A 20,744-nucleotide genomic window follows, 5' to 3' on the forward strand; every position below is an offset into this window, starting at 1 on the left:
CACATGACATGCATCTATCCAATGGCTGCTTCGTTTACAGTTCAGTGTGATTTCTGCGCTGGGAAGACTGGTCAGGCTATGACATCAAAGTAACGCGAGAGCGATTCGAACGGACGGTTGTAGAATCGCTCTCGCGGCACTTTGATGTCATACATCGATTGATTTGGAAGTCGAACACTCCCTTTTATTTCTAGGTTTTAAAGGCGTTTGTGTGGTTGCAGCACACGTAAATCATGGCGTGAATGTTACGTATTACAAAGAGGCTAGAATATTAGCGAATTTGTCTAAATTATATACTGGGATAAAGCATGGGAAATACTGAACAAGTTTGTGTCAATAACAAAATTAAGGTGTCTTACAAAGTTCTTCATAGAATTTATCCTGTTAAATAGGAAAAAGGAAAAATAAACAATTTTGCATATGTTTTATCATTGTATCTACTCAAGATTTTTTTTTTTTGGAAAGATGTAGAAAATTATATTAGTAGAAAATTGGGTCGTGTGGTAGAAATTGATGTGGTTTTATTTTATTTTTAGAGAGATTATTTGGAAAGCAATGAACAATATATTATACAGCTATTTATAGTATTAGGAAAGTATCATATACACAAAACAAACTGGGCCCTTTGTAAACCAAACCTGCCACATTTTATAAATTATTTAAAATTATACAGTACTTTTTTAAAACAAAAAAGCTCTGAAAACATATAATATATTTTTTAAAGTTTTTTTCTATTTTTTTTTCTGATAACATGTGAATAATTGTGTGAATATTACATCATGTTCATGGGGCATTGAACGAAATGTGTTTTATACTTCTTGATGATATTCAATAAAAAAAATACCAGTCAAAAAATAATTTGTCTAAATCATAGATGTTATTTCCCGCGAAGTTCAAAGTTGTTTCGAAGGTTTAATATCAATAATGCAAAACTGCTTTGAGATAATACATGTACAGGAATGTAATCGAGTCAAATAGATGCGAGTTTCAATTGATCCTGTAGATGGGGCTATTAGACCACAGAGTCAAATTAATGTAACTACTTTTTCAAAGATTAAATCTTATGCTTTCCACAAAGTGAAACAGAATAGTGATTCATTTTGAGAAACTAATGAAAGTTTTGTATAACAGACATACAACAACAAGTCTATTTTTTTACCCAAGCTTGCCTGTTAGCTCTTTATTCTTGCATACATTTTAAGTCTAAAACATTGCATAAGTAAACTAAATTGCAAATTAAATATTGTATGCCTTATATTGTTGGTATAAAATTATGTGCAGTGACAGGGATTTGTGCAATTCCAGTTCTGCATTATTATAAACAGATCCCATACAAAGTATATTTAGATTTTTCGAGCAGAAAAACACATTTTTTTGTGATTGCACAATGAAAAATACTTTCACAATATAAAGAGGAACCACTAAGCTTCTGGATGTATTATTTTATCTTTTTTTTGTTATTGGTCCAATCTTGATTATTCTCAAAGTTTATCATTGACCTTCCTGTAAAGTAAAAAAGTTATAAAAACAGGACTGTAATATTGGGATAAAAGAGTAGTGCAAAAATAGCAAAAACTTTTAGCTGAACCCCTCGGAAAATAACAAAATCAAATCACATAAACATCACATTTGAATCCAGTTGACTTGACAGTTGCTTCTAAGCATTATAATGTGTAAGTTTTTCAAATATACTTCTTATATTTTGAACTACTATTCTACAGTGATTAAGGGGTGAAACTGAAACTATTTTACCCTTTTGTAACCCACAAAAAAGTAAAAAATGGTAAAGGAAGCTGGCTTATCAGTTTCACAATGCACAATTCCTGTTTTTACACATTTCTTTCTCTGTTTACTGAAAGTGACCATGTGGGGAGGGTGTAACAGACCACCCAATATAAAGAGCCTTCTATGAAGTCAAAAAAGAAAGGGACGGCAGCTGTGCTAGGTAAGTGGTTAACAGCCAACACTATAGCAGACTGAAAACAAGACTGAACTAAAACTAAACACTGTTATTTGAACCGTACAATAATTTGTATGGTGATCCAAACTTGCACACATTTTTAGCTATTTCTGTGCCTTTGTATACTTACTTCTGACAATCAAATATCTGCACTGTATTTAACATGTTTTTCTGTATTTTACATTAAAGTTTGTTTACATTTTCTTCTTAGCATATCCAGAATTTCCATCTGATTGATTTAACCATGAATTTAATCTGTTGTGTCACAATGCTATTGGGGATTTACGTCCGACAAGCAGGTTAGTGATATTTATTTATTCACAACATATTTTACAAGATAACAAGATCAATACCATATATCTCTAAAATGAATAATTTGTGGAAAGGTAAGTATTTTTAATGAAATTTATGATTAATGACTATTATAATTAGATGACAATGAAACAAGCATTCTCTCTGCAAAGTCTTTGTTTAATGTTAATAGCAGTAGTAAATAATAATATTAATAAAAATGAGTTTTATTTATAAAGTGCCTTTTTTCAAGCTCAATGTCACTAAATAGTAGTTTGATGTACATCTTTATTTTTACAGAAATATCTCTGTGTCTGTTATTTCAATATACAATGTAATTCTTCAACATATTAGTGATATATTTATTTCTTACGTTTCAGAGAATGCTCAGTGTTTTTCTGAATTTTCCCTGTCCACTGGGATTTGTAGTGATCTTTTGGGTGAGGCTGAAGTAGATGATTGTTGCATGAACCCCAACTATGGCTACACAGAATCAGATGGAGATTGTAAGTCCTGCAGGTAAGTTTAACACTGTTCAGTAAACTTCTTTATATTTTACAGTTCACCAGAATATTAAAATAAGAAACTTTAAAAGTGACATCACTTTTATGAAACAGTTTACAGTTAACTTATGTATAGTGTTTAAGCCGATAAAGCATTTGTTGTGAAAAAAAAAACGGTGCAAAATAGCACTAAAAGTAGTTCACTGGCTCATAATCATGGGAAGCATTGTAGGTGTTTAAGAGCTTGTCTCTTTGTCTTTTGAGTGTAGAAGATGACCATTAATCTACTGAATCACTTAAATGGAACAGACACGAGCATCCTAGAAATTAAATGAAGTATTTATCCACAAGAAATCCTTTGTCTGCTTACTTTCAGGCGGGCAGCATGGTCTGAATGGTCTCCCTGGAGCAAGTGTACAGTCAGTTGTAAAGAGGGAGTTAGGCAAAGGCAGCGGAAGTGTTACGGAATTGGGGTTTGCTTAGACCCTGAGGACCTGGGAACGGTTCAAACTGAGTCATGTGCAGAACGAGACTGTTGCCCAGGTACAAAAAGTTACGAAAATTAAGATGAAAACAATCTCAACAAACTAATATTTGATATTTTTCTGGTGTTCAGAGGAAGGTGGTTGGTCCGAGTGGGGGAGTTGGCAGCCATGTTCAGTTACATGTGAAAATGGAATAAAAAAAAGGCAAAGAACCTGCTCCAACCCACCTCCCCAATGTGGTGCTTCCTGTAAAGGTCCTGCAGAAGAAACTGCTGATTGCGACATTGAAATTGTCTGTCCAAGTAAGATACGTTTCCTTCTTTTGTTCTAAAAAAAAGAAAGAAAGAATTTGTGCCATATTCACAAAGGCACACATTTTTTTTACATTTTCATAGTCTAAAGAAGAGGAAAAGATTTCCTCTACACAGAATCTTTTGTGCAACTAAATGAACCACAAAGCCTGACAAAGAAAATGTTATTAACTGTTTTTTTTTAAAGGGACACTCCACTTTTTTGAAAATACTCTCATTTATCAGCTCCCCAGAGTTAAAAATTAGATTTTTACGGTTTTGAAATCCGTCGGCTGTAATATGGCTGTAGCAGGTGCAATGATATTACACAGAACCTGAAAATAGTAACCTGCTATTGAAACTAACCAAGGGGATTATTTTCGGGCAGTGTGCAACATCACCACGCCTGCTGCAGCAATGCCACACCAGCAAAGTCCCTGATTATTACGCCAGAATGAGAGTATAGTTCCTAGCCATATCTGCCTACAAAATCGCAAATTTTAATTTTACGTCGATCTTAGTACACAATGTAACTACAGAAGTTGTTTTAAATAGGAAAAATATTGAAACGCTTTGGTTATTTTTTAGCGTGACGCTAATGGTCTAATCAGATTCAATGGATTGTGCTAAGCTATGCTAAAAGCGGTACCACCAGACACGGAGATCAAATGGATTGATTTAAAAATGGTACAAATCAAATGTTTAACTCTAGGGGAACTGGAAAATGAGCCTATTTTTTTTTTAAAAAGTGGAGTGTCTCTTTAAGAGTGTACACCTACAAATCATTTGACGAGACATACATTTGAAGTAAGTGATTAGTAGACTGAAAATTAAGAACATGTTTTTTTATACCTAGTTCATGGCGGGTGGTCCAACTGGGGAAGCTGGGGTCCGTGTCAGGGAACTTGTGCTAATGAAGGACGTGAGCCCCCAACACATGTTCGTAGCAGGACGTGCACCAACCCTCCTCCATCCACAGTTCCACGTGGCAGAGACTGTGAGGGCTCTGACAAAGACAGTCGATCTTGCACTGGATTACCTTTCTGCCAAAGTAATACACTATTTTTTCCATGAAATATTGGAAGAAAATGACATTTGATGTATTCTTGAAAAACACTATTCTTGACAAACTATTCATAACAAAAAACAAAATTCCTCTATAGTTGATGGAAATTGGGGCTCTTGGTCAGAGCCAACACCCTGTTCTGTGACATGTGGTATCGGCCGACAGACACAAAGACGAACGTGTGATTCTCCTGAACCCAAGTATGGTGGTAGATATTGCCATGGTTCCGCCCAAAAAAGTAGTGTCTGTAATACTCGCACCCCCTGTCCAATAAGATTTTTCTACACTTAACAAAACACGTATGATACTGTATGTTACATCTTGTCATGTCAACTAATAAGTATTTTGTTCTTTTAGTAAATGGGGTATGGACTGAATGGGAACCGTGGGGTCCATGTAAACCACCTTCCATGAGAAAAATTACCTGCCAAACCAGACTGGGAACCCGGCGGAGAGTAAGAAGCTGTGAAGGCAGGGCGTTTAATGGAAACCCCTGTGATGGAGAGATTGTGGACCACGGGGATTGCTATGATATTAAAGGCTGTATCATGAGTGCAAAGATTAATCTGAAGTCTTGGCATTGACAGAACTCTCTTTGATTGTATAGAATTCATTTTACAAATTAAAAGATGATCATTTTTGTATACTGAACAAATGAGCTGACTTGGAGCCACAGGGGCCTATATGTTGCTAAATACTGTTTCAAAACAATCTTGTTTGTGTTTAGTGAAAGGCGTGCTGTCAGAATGGAGTAGATGGAGTTATTGCAAACCAAACTGTGGGCCAAACTCGACTCAAATAAGAGAAAAAGTGTGTGTTCCTGACATCTCTGGATACAGGTGAATTTTAAGCATTCAAATGTTTAAAATGTTTAATTATGTTGGCTTGACAAAGCCAACATACTGATATTGTATTTAAACGTATTCTTCTTCTTCTGAGACTAAATTTCTGCAGTTAACTCGTCCTACAGCTTTCAAGCTAGATCCACCAAATTTTCCACGGACTTTCAGACTGGTCTGACGAAGCGGGCTATATCTTTTCAAAGGGATCCGACTTACAGAATTCCTAAAACGGGACATCAAAATTCAAAAGTCCCATTGACTTAACATTTTGGACAAACTTTGACGGATCATAGCTGCGAGCGAGAAATTTGTAGAAACGTGTGGGTCACCACATTTAAAGAGGCTGGCAGGCACTGTAAGAACATACCTCACATTGGGGTGTAAGTTTCACCCTTGGAGCGTAAGAGGCACCCAAAATTCGCCATTGACTTATAACGGGACAGGAAACATGCCCATATAATGGAATAAAACCGTTCCAGATGGGATATCTTTGCTTAACAATGCCATAGAGCCAATGGGGCGGGCTCATTTTACTCAGCCACCCAATCAGTCTCTCATGATCGTCCCAGAGCTATTAAGCCACACCCCTAGCAACCAATTTTAGGCACCCTAGCAACATATCCGATAGACTGCCATTATAAAATACCCAGATGGATATCTTTGCAGCACAGTGTCACAGGGACATAGGAGTGGGCTCATTTTACTCAGGTATCCAATCAGTCTCTCGGGATTTTGGAGGTATTATGCCACGCCCCTAGAAACCAAATAAGTACCCTAGCAACAGAATAAACAAAGCCTTATATCTCTGCATCTGAACATCGTAGAGACATCGGGGTTGGGTCTTTTAATCATGCTAGCTTCATGCTACCTTCATGCTAAATCATGCTAGCTTGATGCTTATTCATGCTAACATCATGCTAGCTTCATGCTTTTCATGTTAACATCATGCTAGCATCATGCTAATTCATGTTAACATCATGCTAGCTTGATGCTTATTCATCTTAACATCATGTTAGCTTCATGCTTTTTCATGTTAACATCATGCTAGCATCATGCTAATTGATGTTAGCATCATGCTAATTCATGTTAGCATCATGCTAATTCATGTTAGCATCATGCTAGCTTGATGCTTATTCATGTTAACATCATGTTAGCTTCATGCTTTTTCATGTTAACATCATGCCAGCATCATGCTTTTTCATGTTAACATTATGCTAGCATCATGCTAATTGATGTTAGCATCATGCTAGCTTGATGCTTATTCATATTAACATCATGCTAGCTTCATGCTTTTTCACTTTAATATCATGCTAGCATCATGCTTTTTCATGTTAACATCATGCCAGCATCATGCTAATTCATGTTAGCATCATGTTAGCTTCATGCTAATTCATGTTAATTCATGTTAGCATCATGCTAGCTTCATGCTAAATCATGTTAGCTTCATGCTAAATCATGTTAAATCATGTTAGCATCAGGCTAGCTTCATGCTAAATCATGTTAGCTTCATGCTAATTCATGTTAGCATCATGCTAACTTCATGTTAAACCATGTTAACATCATGTTTGCTTCATGTTAAATCATGCTAACATGTTAACTTTATGTTAAATAATTTTTACGGAAAGTTAAGGGGATCGCACACCGGCCGCGCAGCTCAGTGCCGCTCAGCGCCGCGCCGTTCTAAAAAAATGTAACACATTGTTTTCTATGAGTGTACGCGCACCGGCGCCAACAGGTGGCGCCTGTCCGCGCCGCCCAGCTGTGACTCAGGAAGTTGTTCAAATCCCTGTCGCGCCACAGAGCGCCACTCACATAGTTTAACATTAAATAACATCATATGTGTCCCACATCATTAATGATTAACATTGGCTGCTAACGTATATTTTACATTTTGAAGTAGACGCTATCTGACGAAGCTCGCGCTATTTAATGTGCACTTCCGGTTTACAACACCTCAGAGTTCTCCTAGGCGCGACGCGGCGCTGCGCGGCGCTGCGCGGCGCTGCGCGGCGCTGCGCGGCAATGAGCTGCGCGGCAATGAGCTGCGCGGCTGGTGTGCGATCCCCTTTAGACTACTAAACTGAAGTTGTTTTAAGTTTCTGTCTATCTGTTTTAAACGTTCAGGCCAGGCTTTGTTAAGCCAACATAAAGTTTGTCTCCAAACTTTTCTATATAGTTTAAAATTGCTATTCCATTACATGCATACACTGTAAAAATATATAGGTTAAACAGTTTCAACTTAAGGGGATCGCACACCGGCCGCGCAGCTCGGCGCCGCGCAGCGCCACGCAGTTCTAAAAAAATGTAACACATTGTTTTCTATGAGTGTACGCACACCGGCGCTGCCAGGTGGCGCCTGTCCGCGCCGCCCAGCTGTAGGGGATCGCACACCGGCCGCGCAGCTCAGCGCAGCGCCGCGTTGCGTCGCGCCAAGGAGAACTCGGAGGTATTGTAAACCGGAAGTGCACATTAAATAGCGCGAGCTTCGTCAGATAGCGTCTACTTCAAAATGTAAAATATACGTTAGCAGCCAATGTTGATCATTAATGATTTGGGAAAAATATGATGTTATTTAATGTTAAACTGTGTGAGTGGCGCTGTGTGGCGCGACAGGGATTAGAACAACTTTCTAGTCACAGCTGGGCGGCGCGGACAGGCGCCACCTGTCGGCGCCGGTGTGCGTACACTCATAGAAAACAATGTGTTACATTTTTTTAGAACGGCGCGGCGCTGAGCTGCGCGGCCGGTGTGCGATCCCCTTGAGACTCAGGAAGTTGTTCAAATCCCTGTCGCGCCACACAGCGCCACTCACACAGTTTAACATTAAATAACATAATTTTTGTCCCAAATCATTAACGACTAACATTGGCTGCTAATGTATATTTTGCATTTTGAAGTAGACGCTATCTGACGAAGCTCGCGCTATTTAATGTGCACTTCCGGTTTACAATACCTCCGAGTTCTCCTAGGCGTGACGCGACGCGGCGCGGCGCTGAGCTGCGCGGCCGGTGTGCGATCCCCTTTAGTTTCAACTTTCAACAAGTTAAACCTTTTCACAAATGAATTTACTTTCAAAACCAAGTTCTTTTAACTCCATGCTGCATTTATTATTAAAGTATATTGTAATGTATCATCATTTATTTTGTAATGTTTCACCATTCAATGTTTGTTTCTTATCTCCCAAAGTGTCCGAAACATGAAAATTTTCTCAGGGAATCCACTGTTCCTTTGTGAAGATGTAGAAGATGAAAGAGAGATAAGGGAATGTAAAAATCTCCCTGAGTGCTAGGATAAGTTTGTACATTTAATTTTATGCCCTAATTAATTATTATTAATTATAGAAATTCAAAGAGCGTAACAAATATTCTTATTGTTTCCAGGGCTGAATAAAGATAATGAGGATGATTCAACAGTGAAGATTATCTCAACAGCTTGCTGTTGTCTTGAAATATTACATTACTCTACATTTATGCATGTAGCATCCAGAGCAACTTCCTGTGCATTTAAGATATACTTGCTAAAATATTACGCCTTATTAGCCTTGTTGTATGCTGTGAATTGATTACTTTGGCATTGCTGATTATGAACTTTTGTAATTTTTACTATAATCTCTGCAATAAAACAATACATTTACACATTTGGATGCTTTTAACCAAAGGAATTATATGGTGCATTCAAGCTGTACATTTTACCAGAATGTGTGTTCAGTTGGATTGAACCCACAATCAATGCTCTACCGAGTTAGATAAAAAAAACACTTGCATGCTGTATGGTCTATTGCAGGAATTGCAGGGGGTTTGTGAGTTGTGTCATGGTCCATGGAAGGTCTGCATATGGTTATGATGCTGGAAAACAAATCACTACTGAAACCCATAAGCAGAGTTGTGATTAAGGAAAAAAAAAGAAAGAAAAAAAAGAATTATGATTAAGGGGGCACCTACAGACAGATTAAGGGACTGCATTAGTTTTTTAAGCATAGTTAAATATTAACGAAAATGTTTTACTTTTTTTTTTAAATATTTTGTTACTAAGTCTACCCACTAAAGATAGAATCAAAATATGAATTGTATTACTTTTATTTTATTCATATTTCTCATACAAAATCAGTGCCCCCCACAAACTCTCGCTATGCTAAAACCGTATCGGTACTCCGTCGGTTAATAGCGCAATTTCTACGATACTGCAGTCAAAGATTTCTTAAATGAAAAATCATTATACACACTGTATTGTTCCCTAGTGCTTCCATACATTATTTATTGTGTGGAAGTTTGGGGAAATACTTATAAAACAAATATCAATCCAATATTTCAACTGCAAAAGAGAGCAATACGAATCGTGAAGAAAACCAACTATAGGGAGCCAACAAACTCCCTATTTATTGAATTAAAGGCTCTAAAGCTCAAAGAATTAGTAGAACTAAAAACATTACAAATCATGTATAAAGCAAAAAAACAACAATTGCCAGAAAGTATCCAAGGGTTGTTTACAGTAAGAGAATGTCAACATGACTTAAGAGGAGATTGTGTATTTAAAAAGAAACAAGTGAGGACCAACGCAAAATACCATTGCCTGTCAGTAAAAGGTGTAAATCTATGGAACAGCTGTGATGAGGAATTAAAAAAATGTGGGACACTTAGTAAATTAAAGAAATTATTTAAAAATAATGCACTGAAACTATATGAAACTAGTTAAAAAGAGATATGTGAACAAGTTGATTTTTTGAATTTTGGATTATGAAACTGTACGCATAGGCAAAATTAATGTTTACAATTTTATCAGTATTTGATTGATAACATGGTATAGGGTAATACATTTTTTTATCTTATTATTTTTATTTTATGTTGTTAAAATATGATGTTTAAAAAGGGTAGGCATTATAAGCAAGGGCTTCAGCCTACACCTGTTTCAGACTGAAGCAGATATTTGGTTGCTTGCTAGCTCAACTGTGTTAGCTCAACTGTGTGTGTTGTTGACTGTCAGTCTGAAATAAATCATTCATTCATTCATTCAAACAATCTTTCTGAGATCACAAAATGCCGAAACCCGGGATCGAACCAGGGACCTTTAGATCTTCAGTCTAACGCTCTCCCAACTGAGCTATTTCGGCTGGTGAGATTCGGCATTGGCGGCGGCCTGTGCTGGATCTCACAAAAGGACGTTTTTGTTTACATTATGTGAAGTTTAATCAACAAAAACATACGAAGGATTGTAGGTTTCTTAGGCTGATGATTTGATATTGTATCACTTTAATCAAATGACGCTTTCTTTGTGTCTCTTCATTTTTTAGCTTTCTTTGTCTTTTTTCCAAAAAAATACTTCAGACGAAAGTGAAAAATTCTGTACCCACGACCTTCCCGTAATTTCAGACCCTGTATGATTCTGTTCTCATAATTTAAACCATAAATATGTATAAATATTTGTCATAAGAACAGGGAGTGGTGTGGGATTCGTTATATAGAGTCACGTGGGTGCTACGTGTTTTCATCGGGCCAGTGGCGCAATGGATAACGCGTCTGACTACGGATCAGAAGATTCTAGGTTCGACTCCTGGCTGGCTCGTAGTTTTTTCTTTTACACTAATGAGAAATAATTGTAAAGTATGGTTTGTGAATTAAATTATATTTAAATAAGTTTAAACATTTTCGTATTTTATTGAATACTCTAGAACGTTTTCAAACTTTTTTGTCAGCCGAATCCTCTTAACGCTTAATGGGTGGTGTTATATTGTTTTGGGGGGCGCAACAAACTTTACATTGAGATAACTGAGCACATATCTTAATACACCTTAGTTTAATTTGGAAATATAACTAGTGCCTTACTAAAAACATTACTTGTGTGCATTTTGAGGCAAAAAAAGGGCACTGATGTATTTTAACAGTGCAAGTTGTTTTCAGTTTGGACAACTCTTACATTAACTTTAGTCTAGGACTAGTCTGACTAGCTTCACTAATTCCTGTCCTCGAAACAGCCCCATAAGTAAAGAATACTTGTGACAGGCGTTTAGTGTCCTTGCGTAAATGAACCTGAGAGTGGCGCTCTTGCACACATCATAATGTAGTATTGTTGCATTAGAATAAAATGTTACGAATTTAAGAGAAACAAATAGTTACATTCTCAGAACAATTAACCACAAGTAATTGAGTGCATGGGGAACTGGGATGTTTAACAAAAACATTTTATACACAATATTATAATATAAAAATATTTTTCATATTTATATTTTATTGCGCATCTGATACCGAAATTATTTTAATTATATTAATTAATTTTATCATAGTTAAATGCTTTTAGGCGGATTAATTACCATTTGTAACACAGTTTTAGCCTACAATAAGTATGGCAAACGGTTAAGGCTGATCTGGACCCAACTCTTTTACCTTTAGTAAGTTTCCCTGCCAAAGTTCTCTTCTCATTACCCGGAATAAGTGGGTGATGACGAATGTGTACTGATTTCAGCAGTTTCGGTTGACTGAAAAATTGCCAATCTCGGATCAGATTTGATGACGCTGATTGGGTAAATTTTATGTCATTAAATAATATGAAATTATGTCTTGAATCATTGGCTAAACTTCTATAAAGACCCGCCCTCTCTGGGCTTTTCTCCATTGCTCCACAGCTGAACTTGAGATGTGTAGACAGGCAAATGGGACATATGGGGAAACTATGTATTTTCTACAGACAATTTTATACCATGTCACATCTTATAAATATTTATTTATAGATTTTGTGTGTGTGTGTGTGTGTGTGTGTAATGGGTAGATGTCTCGCCCGCGCTGCTGTCCAATTGAGTTTGGCGGCCATCTTACCACAGGCCGCTCGCTCACTCGTAGCATTGAGTTTTAATGGTGCATGTGCTTTTAAATGACCATAACTTGCTCAATTTTCTACCGATTTTCAAACGGTTTGGTTTGTTATAAACGTCAAAGATGTACCTATGACACTGCATACTTATACTAAAAAAAATTCACGAAACATGTTAAAGCATCCAGAATTATAGCCATATATATATATATTAACGTTTGTAATAAACCAAACCGTTTGCAAATTGGTAGAAAATTAAACAAGTTATGGTCATTTAAAAGTAACTGCACCATTAAAACTCAATGCTAGCTGCCTGTGGAAAGATGGCCGCCAGGTGATGACGTTAGAGACTCCACCGTAACACATCTTGCCTTTATACATATCTATGGGTACAGCTATGGCCAAAACGTGTTGGGTTAAGGGTTAGGATAAAACAACGGTTCTGGTTAGAAATGATACAGATACAGCCTGGTTTAGGATTATGATAAAAAGAGCACGGGATTTCGTCCGAAGCTGTATCCCTTCTAGCCACAACCCTTAGTAATGACACATTCAACATCAATATTCAGTGGATTTATTATACAAACAGGAGTATTGCAAGCATTCAATCCAACATATCTCTTTATGGGTATGAATAAAGAATACTATCATACACAATCAAGCCAAATCAGAATAACACATCATACTGTACATACATGTTTTGAACGTAACTCTTGATGATCGGGATCAGTAACTGTTTCACTTTTCAGGGCAATCCTTTTTTTTAGGTTCATGAGCAGGTTTATTGTTTTAGCACTTAGTAGATAAAGGAAAAAGAACACTTGGTATTAAGACGTAAAGAATGAAAGTACAGGTTGTTTGTTGAACAGCATCCTACTAAATGCGCTAATGACTTCATAATGCTCTGTTGCTTTTTATCAGCAGTAATCCTTTATCAGTCGTGATGGCAACAAATGAACAGACAAGCTTTAGAAAGACACAATAACGTAATGAAATTTTAAATATACACACATAGAAAAGAGCGAGAGAAAATAATTTAGACCGATAATATAAGAAAAGAAAAAAATACTGAAATGAGGCACTTTTCCCACAAAGGCAAGAATAAGTGAAAGCAAATAAACAGCCATTCGTTTCAACAGCAACAAAGCACTTGTGCATTAATGCCAACATTTCTGACTGCGGGAAAATATTTGGTAAAGAACAAATACTACTACTAATAATATCTTTAGGATCCACGGCATCTTATTCTACAGCTCACATGTAAAAAAGCTGTTCTACACTATAGACTTCAGCTCTATCAGAAATTCATTGATTAATTTGATGAATATAAGATTGAATATTATCTGTTCTATTCAAGTTTCACATTCACAGGACACTAAATAACGTGTCAGCACCTTCATCCCGTACTGAATCCCAGATATCCTGTTCAAATGTTCTGTACAAACAAAAGTCAAGGCTTAAGGTTTTATAAAGCACAACGGACAGTTATTAATATACCAAAACCACATGTGATGCTGGCAAGAAGTTTAACAAATGTTGATAGTTGAGGCTAATACAAAGGGGTTCATAATGTGCATTTCTAAAGTTATCATTTCAAAAGTGTTACAGTATATACAAAGTGAAATGAAACTCAAAGAAGCCTGTCCTTTTAAAGGACAAACAATAAAGTGCAATAAAAAAGTACAGTACAAGGACGAGGGCTTGACGTGAGGGAAATGAAAAAGTCACCGAGCTTTGGTTTTAACCATAAAACAAGTCTCATCATAAAGCATGTGTAGAGCACAAACATATTGTGTTAAGTACTGTCAAACTTGTTTCTGTAATGACTCTGTGTCTATTTGTTTTCTGGGGCTGGTTGCTAAAGATAAAATACTGTAAGGAATCAGGAAGCTGATGGAGACAAAGCAATGGGAACAGTTGGGGAGGGAATGGTATTAGCCAGATTATACGTTGAATTTGAGCAGGGACCCTGAGAGGGCTGTACATTGAGAAAAGGGGGTCTGGTGGTGGGCGTTTGGGGGGATGCCGCAGCTGTCGCCGGGGAGTCCAAACTGACTTCATCGCCTTCCTCAGAGTCCCACACCTCACTCTGTAGGTAATCTGCGAAAAGAGCTTTAGCTCGCTGCAGAACACGCCCGAGGTTGTGCCGACGGACCAAGCGGTCAAAGTGCATGGCCAGCTCATTATAATCCAGGCTGTTTTTAACAATGTGGTCACGGTGCTCCAGCAGAATGGACAGACAAAGGAACAGCATAAAGGGATTCCCTTTCCCAAACTCTTGCGGAGGGGGAAGTGAGCAAGGTTTGGCTCCGCCCCCCTCTGATTTAGTTGTGTTCGGAGAGCTGGTGCCAGATCCACTGGGTTTGCAAGGGGAAGGGAGATTGCTGGAGAAAGGCTTGGGCTTGCCAAAGGATAAAACTGGGGAAGAAAGAAGCGAACGGCTGTAACCCTGCGATGGAGATGCCAGTAATGATTTCCCTGGGATCACTGATGGAGATTGGGCCTCAGCTTGTAAGGATGCAAATCCTCCAGGTGCTTTATCAGGAGACACTGCTTTGTCTTCACTGGATGAAGAGGATGTGCATTTCGACATGGCATCGGGAGATGCCGTTCTCCAGCTGGATGGAGAATAAGACGCTTCCAGTGATTGATTGGAGGAGCTACTTCTACAGTTTGGCAGACCGGATGCTGGGGAAGCTGCCTGGCCATTGGGAGAGTCTCTGTGGCCTGGAGATGAAGGTGTGCAAGTACCACTGATAAGAGGTTCTTGTTCTCCAACGTCCTCCTCGCTTTCCTCCGTGGACTGGCGGATGGAGAACGGCAGCTTGGAGTGCGCAGACTGAAACTGCACTGGAGATAATGTTGGATCAGAGCAATCATTCTCATTCATTTCAAAACTGTCCCCGCTGCGACCGCTAAAGTATTTAAACTCTCCAAAACTGGCCTGTTTCTCAAATGGTGGAGCTGGAGTGACGTCATTCTTCTTGACCGTACCGTTTTCTTCCTCGCCTTCCCTTTGCGATCCCTTCTCCTCCTTCTCCACAACAGGTTTACGGCCCCCATCCGCCTCCTCTCGAAATGGTCTTAGCATGTGGCGTCTTCTCTGCCTTTCCGTCTGCTCCTCTCCCATCTCCTCCATTTCCATGTTCTGATGGAATTCCCGTGGACTGGTGGACTGATCCGCCTCGACTGGTGGCCCCAGAAGCTCCACCTCTGTCTCTGGTGGGTCAGGTGGCAAAGAGCTCCAGGTGACCTCCAGCATTCGCAAAGCATCATCGAAAGCGAACTCACGCTTCAGTTCCAGAAGCAGCCAGCGGTAGCAGAAAAACAGATCATCTGCACCTTTAGAGACTAGATAGGCATAAAACTCCGGATCTGAATACTGAAGAAGCAGCTTGAGATGCTGGAACTTAATGGACATAAGTTGACCATCAGGACGGAAATTGCCCTCAAGGCGTTTCATAATGCCACAGAAACAAATGAAAGCGTGAGCCTCGTTGTCCATGACGGCGAGGATTGGCGAGGCGATATCACTCATACCTTGGCAATAAGACACCTGTAACATATCAGGATAGTTTATATTTCACAAGACGCAGTGTATGATCAATTGGATGGTAGTATCCACTAGTGCTTACCTGTGGGTGCGTAATAGCGAAGGTGGTGAGGAGATCAGTCAAGGCGGTGAGATGAGGGCTGTCTTCTGAACCCGCGTAGTATGGATGCGCTCGGTCCGTTCTGAGAACATCTTTGAGAACGTTTCCTCGGATGAACTCCAGATCTTCTTGGCTGACTCGTGAACTCCACTCGCTCTTCAGCTGGTCGTACTCTCTTGTCTTCCTCTTCATGTAGTCCATTCTCTCCTGTCCTGTCAGACCATCTGGGTACACGTTAAGAAGATAGCGCCATACAACCTGCCATGATACAGTAATAAAAACAAAGTTAAACTGAAACGGTTGCTCGAGCCAGTCTAGTTTTTAAAGCAACGTGGAGTTTAAAAAATATATATTTTGGCTAGACCTTTTTGAATCTGGATTTAATTCAGTGTACATCTAGCAAACTTTTGTATGCAATTAATTTTATGGCCACGTTATTTTTTTTTCTTGTTGGAGAAAAGTTTTTCCAAGTTTACAATACATTTAAATCAACCCAAAATAGTAAAGATAAATATAAAGAAAAGCAAAATAAAGCAATGTTGCTGGAAAAGTATAGTACGGACCATCATAGTTCAATCATCATCAGAATGACAAATATGTATAGTGTAACCCTTACTCGCTCATTCTCAAGATAAAAACAGTATGCTAGTTTAGATACCTTGCGTAAAGATGGCTCAACCCCTCCGTGGTATATACGAAGTCTAAGTTCTTCCGGCCGGGTCAGTTGACCTTGGCTGTTCAAGTAGCTATGGAATTCAGTATCACTTAAGGGAGGCTTGAACGGTTTTACCTCTTCACCATAGGACCAACTCAAAGCCTGCTGTACCCGCGACAGGGTACGGCCCACCTGAATGCGAAAAGCAACAAGATTGAGGAATAGATACAGTGTTTGCACAGATCTCGAACAAAACATCAGGAACAGCTATAATTGAAGACTTAAATATCTACTCCCCTTCAATGTGACTCAATTACTATACAAGTCAGTAGATTGTGAACTGGCTAGTAAACAGCTGGCTGACAAGAACAGCTTGTGTCACCTGGGACAGAAGTGACTGGGTGAAGGGAAGCGCAGTAGATGCTAGGGACCTCTTCTCTCCCTGCAGCTGGTCTGAGCCAATCACATCCTTAGGGCTGATAATGTCCCAATCCTCCAATACTGGACCTAAAAAGGCCAATTCACACTGGTCAGACAACTACCAACTCCAACAGACACCCACATTTTAAAGTCTCATTTACTTTGATCCAACAACTGCCAACAGGGGTTTCACACTGACCCAACAGACTCCACCAGACGCGTCTGTTGGAGTCTGTTGGATCAGTGTGAATTGGCCTATAAGAAACATAAAAAGTGATCACAAAATAGCACATAAGAACAGAGAAGTCTTAATTAAATAGACTGTAATGGACTGCAGTCTATGCTATAAAGTTTTCTGTCGGTCTTAGTACATGATGTAATTACAGAAGAGTTTAAATAGGAAAAATATCGAAATCTTTGTTTATTTTTGAGCGCGATGCTAAATGGTTTAATCAGATTCAATGGATTGTGCTAAGCTATGCTATAGTATTTAACTTTAGGGGAACTGGAAAAAGAGAACATTTTCAAAAATCTCCCTTTTTTTCAAAAATTTCCCTTTAAAGACGTCACTGTTTTGACTATGTAGGTGTGTGGTGATGGGGTGCACTTAATGATGTATCTACAACTTCTCTATGCTTATTACGCTGATGTCATTGTATTATTTCAAATTCTTAATGTAATGTCAAACTCCTGCTCTTATATATCTTTTCTTTTAGGAGCCATTTCCACAATGTAAAAAAGATTTGTTGGTTCAACTTAAAAAAGTAAGTTACCTGCCTGCCTTAAAAATATGTTGAACATAAAAACATTAGTTTGTGGTATCAAATTTTTGCGTCAACTAATATTTTTTATGGTAAATTAACTCAGGCAACCAGGTATCTTACTTTTTTAAGTTGAACCAACTTTTTTTTACAGTACATTTAAGATGGAAAGACATGTTTAATTTAATACGATTCTTGTTATTTATCATATTAATTGACTAATGATCAATAGTCAAAAGAAAAGTATAAACCATTTTATTAGATTATGATCTATTTATGAGGACAACTTGCAATAATACTATACATTTCATATATTATATATCAAGTAACATTACCGTTTTCTGTTTTTTCTTCGTCTTTCTTATAAACTGCTGTGATTAGATAGATAGATAGATAGATAGATAGATAGATAGATAGATAGATAGATAGATAGATAGATAGATAGATAGATAGATAGATAGATGCGCTATATAAACAAATAAATTTGTCTTGTATAAGCAATAAGGCAGTAGCAGAATTTCAGGATCTACTGAGATTGACAGACATTAAATACCCTCTCACTAGAAGGTACGGGCAGTTACTCACTGTCCTCTGATGGTTTGATGTCCATCTTAAGCTGGAGAAAAGGCTTTGCCGCACTGACGAATGCAGCATCTAAATCCCAGTCGGACAGCAGAGACACATACACTTCCACACCTCCCCGGTCATGGGACAGGTAGCTAATGCCAAAGTTTCGTTTCCTACAACGACCAAAAGAAGATCTATGGACCAGAACTATGTTTGCTGCAATTGATTGATCTAAAAATTACACAACCACATTAACGCATTTGGCAGTGCATTCAAGCTATATGTTCTTCTATAGTATGTGTGTACCCTGGAATCAAACCCATGAGCTTTGTTTTGCGAACTATATCAATTCAGCTGTAGTATAATTCTGTAAATTCAGGCTTACCCATTCAGTTCAAAGGCTCGTATTAGTATATGCTGCAACACCTCCAGCGATGTTATTTGAGGATCGACAGCAAAAGAGCGGAACTCCACCGGCAAAACTCCCTCACACTTCTGTGAACCAAAAATAAAATGTGAGAAAGGAAAGAGGATCGTAAGCGTAATATTAACTATTGGGGTGTTGTACAGTCCTTTGCATAGCTGCTCAGGTGACACATTTTTTATTTAGGAGCCTGTGTTCAGTCTTTGTTGATGGTCCCACTATCCTTAACCTTTATTACTTCTGTAGGAAGTCTATGTAGACTGTAAAATTTAACAACGTGGGCCAAAACCCAGCTAATCTTTCCAAATTTCAACCTATTCATTTATTATTATTATTATTATTAACGTTTTGGGCTGACTTGGTCTAGCTGTTTGATTAATCCCAAATTCACTGTGATTTAATTCGCTGACCATAGTTCTTACCCAAAAAGCCTTTATAGACAAGTGAGACCCAATGGACCAACACTTTAGTTAAGTGCTATTTAATCATTTATAGCATCTCTTCCAGACCTACATTTCTAATAGATCACACGACAAATGCCTTCTCTTTATATTGTTTTGATTAGTCTTATATACACAGTGTATGATTGGAAAGTGGGTGGAAACAATTTAAACAATTTAATATCTGATCATGTGACACCTGCAAACATGACTCACGATAAGCTCAGCATCACACATGTTTGTTTTAGATCGCGTTATTTTTTAGATGCTGAAAAAATAAATTAAAGCACAAACACTGTATTGTCGTAAAACGACTGACTGATCAATAGCAGTGTATGTCAAACTATGATATGCTATTATACGTACGTGATGTTAACAAAAAACAAACAAAAACACCTAACTGGAATGGTTTCTATACAAATATCTATAACGTTACAAATGTTCGTTTCATACTATTTAAAAACAACACGAGCCAGTTGCTGAAGTATATGGTGCAGTCACGATGTAAACAACAAAGATGCCATGTAAGCGAGGCAAACGATGAAAATGAATAACAAAGCTCACCAAAGGAGCTCTGAAAAGATTAAACAGAAGCAGATGGGCAACCAAAATACTTGAACAATGTATTAATTTATTTTCATTCTGTTGTGTTGTTCTCTGTGTGTGATTGTGTTTATCTCCATCGTCAACCTGCCGCTCATTCCCCACAATTTCTCACCTTGACTTTGACACGAACTACCCCCCTCTCCTCCTCAGTCGACATGGTGGGTAGTCCCTTTGAGGGTCCTGATCAGAGATGCGTTGTCGTCATTCAGAAAATATAGGGAAATAAATAACGACAGACGGCGGTGGCAATTCTCTTCTCTTTCCTCACTGCTTCAGTTGTCTCAGTGAAGATTCCGTTAATAGGACACTCAAAAACAACCTGCCGACACATTTCAAAATAAAAGCCCCGGTTGAAGTCAAGCTAAGGGGTTTTGGTTAAAATAGGTTTTAGTTGTATTATAATAATATCTCGTATGTTTAAAATAAAAAATATATAAAGGATCCGTGCTTCGTTCAACTAGAACAACAGACATGCCATTATTTAAATGTTTCCACAGCGAAACCTGTCGGCGTGGGACAGAATGACGTTGTACACAACAGGAAGTGTTGTAGCAAAAGCATTACATCATTCGTTCTCGAGGGAATGGGCGATCAACACTCAAGACAAAAATAAAATAAAAATCAAGATACCCAAGAAATTTAAAGGAAAAGAGAGATGCGGCCGATTTTTATTGAGAAAATTAATTGTTTTATCCCTTTAAACAAAATTTAAATTACGCAAACGAATTAACTAGCATCTGGCCTCTGTGTACGTTTTAACACGGACGTGCACACAAAAAAATACAAAACACAACAAAAACCGTACTATCATAAATGTTTTAGCGTTGTATAAACAAAATGTTTGCTATTGCCATCTGCCGTGACCCGGATTCGAACCGGGGTTGCTGCGGCCACAACGCAGAGTACTAACCACTATACGATCACGGCGAGCTACTTGGCAGCTGCGCACAAACACTGAATTTAGACATCATACTGATATC

General features: G+C 38.1%; 2 protein-coding genes and 3 non-coding genes across 7 annotated transcripts; 2 read left to right on the forward strand and 3 right to left on the reverse strand.

The window, feature by feature from the left end:
• Window positions 1-1,893: 1,893 nt before the first annotated feature.
• On the forward strand, window positions 1,894-9,074 carry LOC129414796 (properdin). 3 transcript variants are annotated; one of them, XM_073867861.1, is made up of 12 exons: window positions 1,894-1,944; window positions 2,172-2,258; window positions 2,625-2,770; window positions 3,131-3,297; window positions 3,371-3,541; window positions 4,386-4,580; window positions 4,693-4,866; window positions 4,953-5,144; window positions 5,323-5,434; window positions 8,624-8,730; window positions 8,816-8,844; window positions 8,926-9,074. In XM_073867861.1, the coding sequence occupies exons 1-10, from the start codon at window positions 1,909-1,911 to the stop codon at window positions 8,724-8,726; spliced, it is 1,383 nt and encodes a 460-aa protein (XP_073723962.1). In that variant the 5' UTR covers window positions 1,894-1,908; the 3' UTR covers window positions 8,727-8,730; window positions 8,816-8,844; window positions 8,926-9,074. The 3 variants fall into 3 exon arrangements, with proteins under 3 accessions (XP_073723962.1, XP_073723963.1, XP_073723960.1); XM_073867862.1 differs by having other exon boundaries at window positions 2,172-2,259; window positions 2,632-2,770; window positions 8,816-9,074; XM_073867859.1 differs by having other exon boundaries at window positions 8,816-9,074.
• Window positions 9,075-10,471: 1,397 nt separating this feature from the next.
• Window positions 10,472-10,544, reverse strand: trnaf-gaa (transfer RNA phenylalanine (anticodon GAA)). The gene has a single exon. It is a non-coding gene; the product is annotated as a tRNA-Phe (tRNA).
• A 379-nt stretch (window positions 10,545-10,923) lies between these two features.
• trnar-acg (transfer RNA arginine (anticodon ACG)) lies at window positions 10,924-10,996 on the forward strand. Its single transcript has one exon. It is a non-coding gene; the product is annotated as a tRNA-Arg (tRNA).
• A 1,800-nt stretch (window positions 10,997-12,796) lies between these two features.
• tbc1d25 (TBC1 domain family, member 25) lies at window positions 12,797-20,266 on the reverse strand. The gene is made up of 7 exons (XM_055169252.2): window positions 19,877-20,266; window positions 18,680-18,789; window positions 18,313-18,467; window positions 16,929-17,053; window positions 16,550-16,738; window positions 15,874-16,149; window positions 12,797-15,794 (listed from the first exon to the last, which is right to left on the reverse strand). The coding sequence occupies exons 1-7, from the start codon at window positions 19,919-19,921 to the stop codon at window positions 14,121-14,123; spliced, it is 2,574 nt and encodes an 857-aa protein (XP_055025227.2). The 5' UTR covers window positions 19,922-20,266; the 3' UTR covers window positions 12,797-14,120.
• Window positions 20,267-20,619: 353 nt separating this feature from the next.
• On the reverse strand, window positions 20,620-20,691 carry trnah-gug (transfer RNA histidin (anticodon GUG)). Its single transcript has one exon. It is a non-coding gene; the product is annotated as a tRNA-His (tRNA).
• Between the last annotated feature and the right edge of the window lie 53 nt (window positions 20,692-20,744).

This window comes from Misgurnus anguillicaudatus, chromosome 5, assembly GCF_027580225.2.
Source record: "Misgurnus anguillicaudatus chromosome 5, ASM2758022v2, whole genome shotgun sequence".
Lineage (NCBI taxonomy): Eukaryota > Metazoa > Chordata > Actinopteri > Cypriniformes > Cobitidae > Misgurnus > Misgurnus anguillicaudatus.